This window comes from Palaemon carinicauda, chromosome 39 (genome assembly GCF_036898095.1).
Source record: "Palaemon carinicauda isolate YSFRI2023 chromosome 39, ASM3689809v2, whole genome shotgun sequence".
Taxonomy (NCBI): Eukaryota; Metazoa; Arthropoda; class Malacostraca; order Decapoda; family Palaemonidae; genus Palaemon; species Palaemon carinicauda.
In genome coordinates, this window is record NC_090763.1 from 35366158 (window position 1) to 35381304 (window position 15147).

The following is a 15147-nucleotide window of genomic DNA, read 5'->3' on the forward strand; positions in this document are numbered from 1 at the left end:
GAACGTCCTAACCCAGAGTTCCTTCTGGAACTCCAGGTCAACTGCCTAGGACGGGTCACACTTCTTCCTTCACACACAAGCTTACGTAGGCCACATGGTTCCTTGCGAAGCAAGGAACTTGTGAGGTGCAGGGACTCCTTTTATCGAGTGCTACTCACTCGGATTCTGAGTCCCCGGGTAAAGCCAAAGCCAGTATGGCTGGGGACTTTCCACCCTACCTAAGGGGTAAGTCACCCTGTGTAAATAGCGTGGTTTGTATTTCGGTTACGGAACAAATGACAAATTCGAAGATAATTTGTATTTTTCCTAACCATACAAACCTTAGCTATTTACACACATTTGCCCGCCAGCCCTGTCCCCCAAGACAAGTCCTACCTCTAAGTGAAAGTGAGCATTCATCTGTGTGTGAGGGAGGGGAGGGGTAGCTAGCTACCACTCCCCTACCCCCCCCCCCCCTCCCCGCTAACTAGCGCGGGGGTAATACACCCTCGTTAAATTCTAATGGCTCGCCATTTCAGCTGCGCTAAAAGGTAAACCCTCTGTAAATAGCTAAGGTTTGTATGGTTAGGAAAAATACAAATTATCTTCGAATTTGTCATTTTTGGAAAAGTTTCTATTGACATAGTGATTAAAAATTAGTAATAGTCCTTGTCAGAGCTTAATATTCTCTCTCTCTCTCTCTCTCTCTCTCTCTCTCTCTCTCTCTCTCTCTCTCTCTCAGTGTAGTGTGTGTAATTTACAAACTCGATGACTAAGGGGACAGTTAATAGAGGCACTCAAAATTCTTAAGGAATAACAAATGTGGATTACAACAATCTATTCACACTTAGCACAAATCATTCTAGAAGTAATGGATACAAACTGTAATTGAAAAGATACAACACCACTCAATGTGGCAATTTATATCATACAAAATAGCAAATACTTGGAATAGATCTCTAGTGGATGTAGTAAACAGTAACACCGTAAACGAGTTCAAGAATAAGTTAGACAAGATCATAAGAACTCTCTGAATGCTTAAACTAAATCACTCTACCAAAGAGCAAATGGAGTTTCCACAGATGAACTAAAAAGTCTGAGACATCCAAAATCCTTGTAACACACACACACACACACACACTCTCTCTCTCTCTCTCTCTCTCTCTCTCTCTCTCTCTCTCTCTCTCTCTCTCTCTCTCTCTCTCTCTCTCTCTCTCTCCAGGGCTGACTTTGATGAAAACCTGTTTAATCTAGTTTTTATTTTATCAACAGTACTTGGATCCCGAAGAAATTGACAGAGCTCAAGCCATGGCAAGACTTGCTCTCCTGAGGGCTAGACTAACCAAAAGTGAAGAAGCAGAACCCATTCCTTCTGAACAATCGAAGACAGGGGAAGGTGGATCTCAAGAGAAATCAAAAGCCCTTGGAAAGGGAAACAAAGTCTTCACAGGTCAGAAACCTAGCAAAGGAGCCGTAAAGAATCGGGAAATAAGCGGCAAGGCAAAACAGACTCAAGCTCAGCAGTCTTCAAGACCCAAATTACCTGTGTATCGTGGCATAGGGGAAAACAATCTGCGCCTGCGGCAGATCACTAGACTCGTATCGATGATTGCAGATTGCTTGCGAGATTTAGAAAGCGATCCAAAGCTGCCCGACAAGAAGAAAGATTTTGTATCTCCTCATGAGATTGAAATAAAGAAGAAGCGATGGAATGAGTTTTTGCATTCATCGGGGCGCATGCTCTTTGCAATGAAACGAGAGGTGGGTGGTTAAGTCACTTTATCAATGTGGAGTTTATTCTTTATATTGAAAATATTTGCTATTCAGTATACACGCATATAATTTGTAGGAATACTTGTCATGATTTTGTTTCACTGCTGACCTTTGTAATTTAGATTTAGAAGTATGGTAATATAGTACAGATACCTCATTTGGTCCTGTACTAACAAACCTTCCGCTATTTATATTATTATTATTTTTATTAGCTAAGTTACAACCCTAGTTGGAAAAGCAAGATGCTATAAGCCCAAGGGCTCCAACAGGGAAAAGTAACCAAGTGCAGAATGGAAACAAGGAAAAATAAAATATTTTTAGAACAACACCACCAAAATAAATATTTCCTATATAAACTATGAAAACTTTAACAAAACAAGAGGAAGAGAAATAAGGCAGAATAGTGTGCCCTCAAGCAAGAGAACTCTAACCTAAGATAGTGGAAGACCATGGTACAGAGGCTTTGGCACTACCCAAGACTAGAGAACAATGGTTTGATTTTGGAGTGTCCTTCCTCTAGAAAAGCTTCTTACCATAGCTAAAGAATCTCTTCTACCCTTACCAAGAGGAAAGTAGCCACTGAACAATTACAGTGCTGTAGTTAACCTCTTGGATGAAGAGGAATTGTTTGGTAAAGTCAGTGTTGTCAGTTGTATGAGGACAGAGGAGAATTTGTAAGGAATAAGCCAGACTATTCGGTGTATGTGTAGGCAAAGGAAAAATTAACCCTAACCAGAGAGAAGGGTGCAACGTAGTACTGTCTGGCCAGTCAAAGGACCCCATAATTCTAGCGGTAGTATCTCGGTTGGATAATACTTTGGTGGAGCTGGAAGGCAGCCGTTAAATTTAAAGTGCAAGGTGGCAACCCTATGTAACCACTAATAGTGGGTAGGTAAAGGGTGGTTGGGGGCTACCCAGACACCTATTTCTACTCATGGTAGTTAATTTTGTATCTTTGCAAAGAATTTAGAGATAATTTCCTCAATTTTGGTCCATTCTGTTGTATGCATAAAGGAATCAGGTAAGCTGAAATTGTAGATAAATGTACCTCTACCCATGAGAACTCTGGACTACACATAGACTATCAGCTGTAAGAGTGTTGAAGACTTTATCAAAGAATTCTTGTTTAAGAAACCCTGAGTCTGATTGGTTATTTGTTCTCTTTCCCTCACCTTGTTCTAGACTTCTGGCATTGCTCCATGTGAACATTTTCAGAGGTTGTGAAAGATCGCCTTTTCCTTATATTTCAAGACGGTTTTTCACACTGTGTTTTATTTTGATCAAGCTATGTTCGTGTTATATTACTTATTTGTTGTAAAATTATGGTAATTTATTTTAATTTGTAGTAATATTTTCATCTAGATTTACAGTAATCGTTGTGTTCTATTCAACACAGGTTACTTCAATGGAAAGGGCATTAAAACAAGAGGAAAAAAGCCATAAATTTCTGAGAATGTTAGCGTCGTCATCTCGTAGCATGTACAAGCTGTTGCAGGTAATTATAAGATACAGTTGTTTTGTTAAGAAATTTAAAGTTTCACAAAGATTAGCTTAAGGCCTGAAGTCATCACTGTAGAAAATCCTCAACTTACAAACTTAATAGGTTCCAAGATGATGTTTGTAAGTCGAATTTTGTTAAATTTTGGGCTAGGGTAAGCTTCACCTAACTTAATGCCTATGATATTTAGCTGCAAAGGTCAACAAATAGTCGCGTCTCATATTGCAAATGTCGTCTTGTTTACTGCATTATATTATATATTTTATTACAGTATTTTTTTCAATATTAATCTTACCCGGTGATCATGTAGCTGCAACTCTGTTGCCCGACAGAAAAAACCTACGGGCGGGATACGCCAGCGATCGCTATACAGGTGGGGGTGTACAACAACAGCGCCATCTGTCGAGTAGGTACTCAGGTACTTCTTGTCAACAAGAACCAATTTTCTCTCTGTCGTGCCACCGGCAAGACCTACTTGATACGCTGTTGTTTCTGGAGTTGATTTTCACGCTATTTGGTGATGTATTCTCTCTAGTTATTAGCTTTCGCTGTACAGGAGTTATCATCAATACCTTATCAAGCTTTATTGATTAGATTTTGGATTATTTGTTGACGACTTGGATAGATTTTGGATTTCCCCCTTTGACTAATTCAAGATGTCTGACCCTACTCAAGTCCCCAAGTACAGGCAGTGTAGCGCTAGGGACTGTTCTAGGCGTCTTCCGAAGGCCTCTATCGATCCTCACACCGTTTGTTCCAATTGTAGGGGTAAAGCCTGTCAATTGGAAGATCGATGTGAGGAATGCGCTGGGCTTTCGGAATTCGATTTTCAAGAATTCCTTAAGAATGCACGTAGGCTAGAGAAGGATAGGATCAGGAGGAGTTCTTCTCGCTCTTTTGATTTTTCCTCTCCCCATGCCCCTCAACCTATTCCTTCCCCTGTAGTGGTTACACCCGACCCTTCTACTAGCTCGCAGCAACCCTCGATGGCGGACATGTTGCGTGCCATTCAGGCTCTTGGTGACCGAGTTGAGTCATTAGCGAATGACCGCAATCAGCTCTTAGCCGACGTCAAAGAGTTGAAGGAGAAAAGTGCAGTGGGAAGTGTAGTGAGTGCAAGTGCTGTGAAAAGTGTCAGTGTTACGCATGAGGGTGCATCTGTTCGTGCCAGTCGTCCTCCCAGTCCGGGACCTCTTGCAAGCTCCCAAGCCCAGGGGAGAAGCAATGTCGAAGGACCAAAGGGTTCGACAGGCCTTGATCAGCGTACAGATGTACCCTCAGTGGTTGCGGACGTATCTTGCAGAGATCGTCCCACCCACAACCAGACGAGTGAGCCCATTCATTCCTCGTCTGCGGAAGTAGTTTCTCGTCAGAAACGCTGGACCAAGGTCTCACGACCTCTCAAGCGCAAGGTCCCTTCCGAGCGAGTCCAACGGCCCAGGTGTAGCCACTGGGTCAGTTCGGACTCGCCGCAGTCTTCCGAAGACTGCACACCTCCCAAGAGAGGTAGAGTAGTTCCGCAGCAGGCAATAACTCCGTCTGTTGCTGCGCCATCCGCTGTAGACCCTAAGTGGTCTTTGCTGCAGTCTATGCAGACTCAGCTAGCTTCCTTCATGCAGGAGTATCGTGCTGAGAAGGTTGAAGCTGCTCCCGTTAACCCACAACCTGCCACGGTTGTGCGCTCAGCTGACACTGCGGCTGCCTGCTCCCACACTCCGGCTGTGAGAGCTCCACCACCGATGCGCAGTCGACCCTGCCAGACGCATGTTGACGTTAGCCGACATGCGGCACCCTACGTTGACATGCGTGAGCTTCCGCATCAGCAGTGGGAAGGTGCTGTCAAGCTGCTGTGTTTTGACGCAATGCGGCAGTCTCCGCAACCCACGGCAGTCCCCACCACGCACCTCCACTCCGCTTTTGTTGTTGCCAGCTCTCAGACTGACCAGCAGCGGCATGATGTTGGATCCAGTGCAGCTACGCATGCACCCGTGCTGCTGGATTCAGCCGTTCAGCTTTCTTCTACTCCTTTGCCGCTTCCTCCTCAGCTTTCGGATGAAGGAATCTCTGATGACGACGAAGCTGCTCATTTGGACGATCAACACTCCGACATAGACGAACCCAAGACTACGCCTCCCTCCTTAGACTTTAGGAAAGTCCTTGCTCTGTTTAGGGAGTTGTATCCGGACCAGTTTGTGTCTGCAGCCCCACGCTCACCTCCCTCTGAGTTCGCTTTAGGCATGCAGTCAGCAGCTCCTGCCTTTACGAAGCTCGTACTCGCGTGCTCATCCAAGAGAGCTTTAAGGGTACTGGGAGAGTGGTTGCAGGCCAAGAAGCAACTTGGGAAGACGTCCTTCATCTTTCCCCCCACCAAGCTTGCTTCCAAATCTAGCGTCTGGTATGCCACGGGAGAAGATCTCGGCTTGGGAGTTCCTGCCTCTGCCCAGGGCGACTTCTCAAGTCTGGTAGACTCTCCCCGCAGACTGGCTATGAGACGCTCCAAGATTTGCTGGACCTTTTCGGACATGGACCATCTTTTGAAGGGAGTTTTTCGTGCGTTTGAGATCTTCAACTTCCTGGACTGGTGTTTGGGAGCGTTAAGCAGAAAGACCTCCCCTTCGGATAAGGACTCTGCCATGCTCATCATGTCATGCATGGACAAAGCCATTCGGGATGGGTCTGGCGAGCTTGCGGCTTCTTTCGTGTCTGGAGTTCTTAAGAAGCGAGATCACCTTTGCTCCTTCTTGTCGGCGGGGATCACACCATGTCAGAAGTCAGAGTTGATGTTTGCTCCGCTTTCCAAGTGTCTCTTTCCTGAAGAGCTGATCAAGGGGATTGCCGCCTCGTTGATCCAGAAAGATACCCATGACCTGGTGGCGTCATCCGCTCGTAAAGTCACAGCTTTACCTTCCGTGCCTAGACCTTGGATGGACACACCAGCGTCTAGGTTCATTCCGCCCTTTCGTGGCAGAACCTCCAGCAGAGGAGGTACCCGTGCCGATAGTCAACGTGGCAAAAAGAAGAAGGGTTCCAAGTCCTCAAAAGGCAGAGTCTGACTGCCATCTTCTCCAGACAGCAGTGGGAGCCAGGCTCAAGAACTACTGGCAGGCCTGGGAGAACAGGGGTGCAGACGCACAGTCTGTGAAGTTGCTCAGAGAGGGGTACAGGATTCCATTCTTGCGCAAGCCCCCTCTAGCAACTACTCCCATCGACCTCTCTCCCAGGTACAGAGAGGAGGACAAGAGGCTAGCTTTACAGCAAGAGGTGTGTCTCTTGCTACAAAAGGGAGCGGTAGTCATAGTCCGGGACCATCAATCCCCGGGCTTCTACAACCGTCTCTTCCTAGTAGCGAAGAAGACAGGAGGGTGGAGACCGGTGCTGGACGTCAGTGCTCTAAATGTCTTTGTCACCAAGCAGACGTTCACCATGGAGACGACGAAGTCGGTGCTAGCATCGGTCAGGAAGGAAGACTGGATGGTCTCGTTAGACCTAAAGGACGCGTACTTTCACGTCCCCGTCCACCCAGACTCCCAACCTTTCCTAAGGTTCGTCTTTGGGAAGGTGGTTTACCAGTTCCAAGCCCTGTGCTTTGGCCTAAGCACGGCACCTCTAGTGTTTACCAAACTGATGAGGAATATTGCCAAATTCCTGCATTTGGCAGACATCAGAGCCTCCCTCTATTTGGACGACTGGCTTTTAAGAGCTCCGTCAAGTCGTCGCTGTCTGGAGAATCTCAAATGGACTATGGATCTGACCAAGGAATTGGGTCTCCTGGTCAATATAGAAAAGTCCCAACTCGTCCCATCCCAAACTATAGTCTATCTAGGTATGGAGATTCAGAGTCGAGCTTTTCGGGCTTTTCCGTCGGCCCCCAGAATCAGTCAAGCCCAAGAATGCATCCAGAGCATGCTGAAAAGGAACCGATGTTCAGTCAGACAGTGGATGAGTCTAATAGGGACGCTTTCATCGCTGGACCAGTTCATCGCGTTAGGGAGACTCCACCTCCGACCCCTTCAGTATCACCTAGCTGCTCACTGGAGAAAGGACATGACGCTAGAAGCGGTCTCAGTTCCTATATCCGAAGAGATGAAGTCTGCACTGACTTGGTGGAAGAACAGCATTCTTCTCAAGGAAGGTCTACCACTGGCTGTTCAGACCCCCGACCACCTTCTCTTCTCGGACGCATCGGACACGGGCTGGGGTGCGACACTGGACGGTCGGGAATGCTCGGGCACGTGGAATCCGGATCAAAGAGCACTACACATCAACTGCAAGGAGCTACTGGCAGTTCATCTGGCCTTGAGAAGCTTCAAGTCCCTCCTTCTAGGCAAGGTGGTGGAGGTGAACTCCGACAACACTACAGCCTTGGCGTACATCTCCAAGCAAGGAGGGACTCATTCGAGGAAGTTGTTCGAGATCGCAAGGGACCTCCTCACCTGGTCAAGAGATCGAAAGATATCACTTGTAACGAGGTTCATTCAAGGCGACATGAACGTCATGGCAGACCGCCTCAGCCGGAAGGGTCAGATCATCCCTACAGAATGGACCCTTCACAAGAAGGTTTGCAACAGACTATGGGCCCTGTGGGGTCAGCCCACCATAGATCTGTTCGCTACCTCGATGACCAAGAGGCTCCCAAATTATTGCTCACCGATTCCGGACCCAGCAGCAGTTCACGTAGATGCCTTTCTTCTGGATTGGTCCCATCTAGACCTTTATGCGTTCCCCCCGTTCAAGATTGTCAACAAGGTACTGCAGAAGTTCGCCTCTCACGAAGGGACAAGGTTGACGTTGGTTGCTCCCCTCTGGCCCGCGAGAGAATGGTTCACCGAGGTACTGCAATGGCTAGTAGACGTTCCCAGGACTCTTCCTCTAAGAGTGGACCTTCTGCGTCAGCCGCACGTAAAGAAGGTACACCCAAGCCTCCACGCTCTTCGTCTGACTGCCTTCAGACTATCGAAAGACTCTCAAGAGCTAGAGGCTTTTCGAAGGAGGCAGCCAGAGCGATTGCCAGAGCAAGGAGGACATCCACTCTCAAGGTCTACCAGTCAAAATGGGAAGTCTTCCGAAGCTGGTGCAAGGCGAATTCAGTATCCTCAACCAGTACCTCTGTAACGCAGATAGCTGACTTCCTTTTACACCTAAGGAATGTAAGATCCCTATCAGCTCCTTCGATCAAAGGTTACAGAAGCATGTTGGCAGCAGTCTTCCGCCACAGAGGCTTAGATCTTTCCACCAACAAAGATCTACAGGACCTCCTTAAGTCTTTTGAGACCTCAAAGGAGCGTCGGTTAGCCACACCAGGTTGGAACTTAGACGTGGTTTTAAGGTTCCTGATGTCAGCAAGGTTCGAACCGCTTCAATCAGCCTCTTTTAAAGATCTCACTTTGAAGACTCTTTTCCTCGTTTGCTTAGCAACAGCTAAAAGAGTCAGTGAGATACACGCCTTCAGCAGGAACATAGGATTTACATCTGAAACGGCTACATGTTCCTTACAGCTTGGTTTTTTGGCTAAAAACGAGCTCCCTTCTCGTCCTTGGCCCAAATCGTTCGAGATTCCAAGTCTGTCCAGCTTGGTTGGAAACGAACAAGAGAGAGTACTTTGCCCAGTAAGAGCTCTTAAGTACTATTTAAGACGTACAAAGCCATTACGAGGACAATCAGAAGCTTTATGGTGTTCTATTAAGAAACCTGCTTTACCGATGTCGAAGAACGCAGTCTCTTATTACATCAGACTTTTGATTAGAGAAGCCCATTCTCATCTGAATGAGGAAGACCATGCTTTGCTGAAGGTAAGGACACATGAAGTTAGAGCTGTCGCTACTTCAGTGGCCTTCAAACAGAACAGATCTCTGCAGAGTGTAATGGATGCAACCTATAATGATTTTGAGTTAACTGAAAACAGCGAGGATGTATTAACCAAAACAGAAAATTTTAACGAATTTTTTTCAGGTGTAGGAAAAAGGACATTTGAAAAATCTCAAGAGGATTTGGCAAATAATGATATCCTGTTGCAAGATATCAATCAGATTGATAATTCTAATGACAATTTACCTGTTTTTAGACCCTCACCTGTTGATTGCGAGACTGTGATTTTAACTATTAAAAATATGAAAGAGACCAATGCGTGTGGACCAGATGGAATCTCTCTCCGTTTTATAAAAGATTCATTATTCGTAACAGCTTTTTATCTTACGATCATCGTTAATACATCAATAGTAACTAATGTTTTTCCTGAAATGTGGAAAATTCCGTATGTAGTCCCTGTCTATAAAAGTGGAGATAAAGATTTAGTGGGCAATTACAGGCCCATCTCACTGCTGCCTGTCCTGTCAAAAATTCTAGAAAAAATAGTTGCTAAACAATTAACCTCATATTTAGAATTGCATAAGCTTCTTTCCAAAACTCAACATGGTTTTAGACCAAAATTATCTACTGAGACTGCATTACTCCAGATATCTGATAAAATATACAACAATATGGAAAATAAGAAGATTTCTCTACTTTTGCTTTTGGACCTATCAAAAGCTTTTGATAGTGTTAGTCATGAAATTTTACTCAGAAAATGCGAAATGTTGAACATTGATACAGCCTGGTTTCGAAGTTATCTTAGCAACCGCCATCAAATTGTTAAAATAAAAAATACTATTTCTTCCACCAAACTAGTATCATTTGGAGTTCCACAAGGTTCAATTCTGGGACCAATTTTATTCATTATATTCGTTAATGACCTAGTTAATTACCTGCCCCACTGCTTTGTGGTTCAATATGCTGACGATACGCAAATTCTTATTGAAGGTGATAGTAACGATGTAGAAGCTATCGTGGAACGAGCTAACAACATATTATCTATGGCCAAAGTTTACTTTCAAAAAAATGGTTTGTTATTAAATACTGCGAAAACACAAAGTATCTTTATAGGAACAAGGCAATATTTAAATCGCATTAATCCGAATCTGACAATAAATTTTGAAGGCAGTCAAATCAAACCTCTAAGCAGTGTTAAGAACCTTGGGGTTTACTTCGACAATTATATGACTTTTGAGACACACATAGACAAGATTCACAGGAAAGTTATGGGAACCTTAATATATTTGAATAGAGTGAAAAATTATTTTGTACCCGAAACACGCTTAATTGTAGTACAATCTTTAGCTCTAAGCTTGATCAATTATTGTCTCACCGTCTGGGGGTCAGCGAATAATAAGCACCTGAGTAAAGTACAAAAACTACAGAATTTTGCAGCTCGTGTGGCCCTTGGGACGGTGAGTAAATATGATCATATCACTCCGCATCTAATAAAACTAGGATGGTTAAAGATGAAAGAGAAATACAGATATGATGTATGTATTTTAATTTTTAAGATTTTAAGAGGCTTTTTACCAGAGTGGCTACATAATCTTCAGACTGTAAACTCCATTACCAGACAGGCTAATGATTTGTTCGAAAGGAGAGTTCGAACTGATATGGGATCGAGAGAGATGACAGTGAGGGGTCCCCATTTTTGGAACAGTATACCAGTCTCTTTAAAGGAAACTAACTCGTTACCGTCTTTTAAATACAAATTAAAGAAACATCTTTTAAATGGTATTTGATCTTTATATATCTAACATTTAACATTTTAGCTACTTATATTTATATATATATTTAAAAATGTTTTAATGTGTTAGTTTAATTTTACCTTTGAGCTTTAAAGATTTTTATGATGTTTTATGGTTTTCGATGTTTTAACAACTTATATTTCTATCTATACTTTTAACGTTTATGGAACAGTGTACCGGGGTCTTTAAAGGAAACTAATTCGTTACCGTCTTTTAAATACAAATTAAAGAAACTTCTTTTAATTGGTATTTTGATCTTTATATTATATCTAACATTAAATATTTTAGCTACTTATATTTATGTCTCTATTTAAAAATGTTTTAATGTGTTAGTTTAATTTTACCTAAGAGCTTTAAAGATTTTTATGATGTTTTATGGTTTTCATTGTTTTAACAACTTGTATCTCTATCAATACTTTTAACGTTCTAATAATACGGTTTTTTATGTTCTTAACGTTTTAAATGCATATGTTTCTATCAATACTGTTGGAACTATTATACATTTTGTTTTTCTCCTGACTTTTATAAGACTCGTGATTATAGTTTTAAATGCTTTTTTAATTATTATTATTATTATTTTGAGTACGTATATTTTATATCAATACTTTTAAAACTTTTATATTATGTTTAGTTTCTCTGTGTACTTGATGCTATGTATTATCCTTAACATGGATATTAATACCCAATGTATAAATTGGAAATAAAGAATTATTATTATTATTATTATTATTGGAGAAGCAAGTCAGTGTTTGCATCATTTTACCTTAAAGATGTCCAGTCTCTTTACGAGAACTGCTACACCCTGGGACCATTCGTAGCAGCGAGTGCAGTAGTAGGTGAGGGCTCACCCACTACATTCCCATAATCCCATAACCTTTTTTTAATCTTTCTCTTGAAATGCTTTTTATTGTTGTTTTTGGGTTGTACGGAAGGCTAAGAAGCCTTTCGCATCCTGGTTGATTTGGCGGGTGGTCAAATTCTTTCTTGAGAAGCGCCGAGATTAGAGGTTGTGATGAGGTCCTTTAGTATGGGTTGCAGCCCTTCATACTTCAGCACCTAGGAGTCGCTCAGCATCCTAAGAGGATCGCTAGGCTCAGTAAGGAAGACGTACTTAAAAGGCAGAGTGATTGTTCAAGTCGACTTCCTTACCAGGTACTTATTTATTTTATGTTTGTTATTTTGAATAACTGCTAAAATGAAATACGGGATACTTAGCTTCTATTGTTAACATGTATGCTGGTCTCCACCCCCCCCCCCCCTGGGTGTGAATCAGCTACATGATCACCGGGTAAGATTAATATTGAAAAATGTTATTTTCCTTAGTAAAATAAATTTTTGAATATACTTACCCGGTGATCATGAATTAAAGGACCCTCCCTTCCTCCCCATAGAGACCCAGTGGACCGAGGAGAAAATTGGTTCTTGTTGACAAGAAGTACCTGAGTACCTACTCGACAGATGGCGCTGTTGTTGTACACCCCCACCTGTATAGCGATCGCTGGCGTATCCCGCCCGTAGGTTTTTTCTGTCGGGCAACAGAGTTGCAGCTACATGATCACCGGGTAAGTATATTCAAAAATTTATTTTACTAAGGAAAATAACATAATTATGAAATTTTTATACAATATCTGAGGTTTATGATTTTTATTGGATTTGTGTTTGTCTCTCTGAATATTTGGAAGTTGAGGACGTTTTAGCTATCAAAATTAACCAGGATTCGTTTCGTTGATGGATGCATCCCTGTCTCTGTTTGTGTTGTTATGTCACTATAGGTTCCATGGTCATAAAAGTGATCTCAAACTTTGCATAGCTCCGTAGCCCCCTATAACTTGTCCCTCCATATACATGGTCTGCAGAATGGGAACAGATCACATACTGTCCCCGACATGAGAGACAAAGACAATGCGGGTCATGGTTTCCCAAAAATAATTCCCTTAAAGAATCTACATAGCATATTAATTATTTACAAATATAGAAGACATCTTTAAATGCACTTATAGACATGAATTTGAATAATGTGGGATTAGAAGGGCAGTTGTTAAGTTGAAGCCATCAGAGAGACAGAAAATCTAAGGTTTTGGTGCTGAAACAAGCAATCACTGGTTGCCGTTAACCATTATTGTTTCATTACTTTACGAGAAGCATAAGTTGATTGAATGGAAAGAAAACAGGACATTTGAAAAGAAAATGGGAAATGCTTTAGTTTAAGGGGTAAATGTTGATAAAACCGAGCTTTCAGAGAGAAATATTATGAACATTAGGTCAGTATAGAAATAAATTGTATTGAAATTCCATTTTTTAGTGTAGATAACATTTTATTCTGGAGACAGTTCTAAATGCTCCTTGTTGTTTCCTTCTAGCCCCAAGCTATATATACACACATGTATGGGAAAAATGAGTAACATTTGAATCTACACACACCTGTTTTATATTTGATCAACGACTTGAGCCGACCGACATAAACAGATGGCAGGATACATCTCTACAAATGCCGTTATTTTCCCCCCACAGAGAATTATGGTGCCACGGAACTCCAATTGGAATTCGCTGATGGCACCTCATGGAAATTCAGCTCAAAGCGTCAATACTAATGGGAAAAACACGTTTATTTTTTCTAGCACTGCAGCATTAAAAAATGCTTGAGTTTTAGGGAATAAGGAGTAGGAGTCGTGGGGAGGTAAGGGATTTGTTTGCCGGACCTAGAAGGGGAGGGGGTTTTCAGAATCTGGAAGGGGTGAGTCTGCTATATTAAAGAGCGGAAAGTTTGTATCTTGCGTCGGGGCAAATGACAAATTTGGGAGTAATTTGTATTTGTTCCGTAACCGAAATACAAACCACGCTATTTACAAAGGGTATTACTTTAAGCGCAGCTGAAATGACGAGCCAATAGTTTTTAACGAGGGTTAATTACCCCTGCGCTAGTTAGCGGGGGGTGGGGAAGGGTAGCTTGCTACCCCTCCCCCCTCCACACACCGGTGACTTGCTTCACTTCACTTTTGGCTCGGCGGTGATCAGACGTGTCTGCTCATCGCCTTCGTGACAGCCTTTAATTTTCTGCTTTTTCTTTTCAGCGTGTGTGTTGGTTGGAAGTTGACCTTCAGTTATTTTCTTTACTATGCGTACATGCCCTGGAGTTGCCGGCCGTCCTTGTGGGACTTTCATGTCGGACGTTAATACGGATCCACACACCCTCTGCCCTCAATGTCGGGGCCGACGGTGTGACCAGGATAACATGTGCCGTGAGTGCAGGGAGTGGTCTGCCTCCCAGTGGGAGAGGTTTGGCCGTCGGCGTAAGAAGAAGTCCAAGAGAGACCGTTCTCCTCCGGGGTTAGCCTTGAAGGAGGAAGGTTCTCGGGACTCTTCTTCCGCCGCCCAAACCTCCTCCGAAGCTCCCCCTCGGCCGCCTCCTAAGGAGAGCCGTCCGAGTGGGAGTGCAGGCCCTTGTTCTGTTTCCCTACCTTCGGTGGGAGGAGAGGGCGTCGCCTCCCATAGCGAGGCGGTTCCCCCTCCTCCTCCGGGGGAGGTTATTAATAATGCCTTATCCAGTGATGATCTTTTACAGATTTGGTCGTCCCTGGGGCTTAAGGGCTTGCCCTCCAGGGTCGCTCTTATTGACCTTGTCTCGTTGGGGGCCGCTGTTAAGCAGTCGCCGGTGGTAGCAGAGGTAGACCCTCTGTCTATTGTCGACGTCGTGGTGACAGAGGCCTCCGACGTGGCTGGGCCTTTCACCGCAGGTGCTGTTGCTGGTGATGGTGCTCAAGGCTCTCCTCCTCCTTCCGTACATCCTTCGAAGGGGGAAGTGAGTCCTTCGGTCTCGACTGCTGCTCAGCTTCCTTCTGAGGGAAGTGTTTTGACGGAGACTCCCCTTCGGAGGACCGATGGTCCCGACGATCTCCCCCGAGGCCGCCTCCGCCGTAAGGCTCACCGCCCTCTACGCCACAAGGGCCTCCCTTCCCCTTACAGGGGGAAGGGACGCCTTTTTGGGTCTTCGTCCTCCGGGGGGGACTCTCCTCGTCAGCCTCAACCTACTGCTCCGCCCTCCTTGAACCTCTCTGCAGACCGCTCACCATCTCCTGCCGGATCTTCGTCTTCTGGAGAACTCGTCACCCGACGGGCAACGGTCCCTTCGGGGCTAAGGGATTCTTCCCTTACGCGAGCAGTGCTAGCGCACAAGCGCTCTCCTGCTCGCCAGCGCTCTCCTGCTCGCCAGCGCTCACCTGTTCGCCAGCGATCTCCTGCTCGCCAGCGCTCTCCTGCTCGTCGACGATCTCCTGCTCGCCGACGCTCACCTGCTCGTCG

General features: G+C 44.2%; 1 protein-coding gene across 1 annotated transcript in view; it reads left to right on the top strand.

Annotated features, from left to right (window-relative positions):
• LOC137631119 (uncharacterized) overlaps positions 1-15147 on the top strand; it is a 101838-nt gene that overhangs the window by 23836 nt on the left and 62855 nt on the right. Inside the window, exons 3-4 of the mRNA XM_068362772.1 lie at positions 1252-1740; positions 3149-3247. Of these exons, the coding sequence (XP_068218873.1) occupies positions 1252-1740; positions 3149-3247 (588 nt within the window). The remainder of the gene's footprint in view (positions 1-1251; positions 1741-3148; positions 3248-15147) is intronic.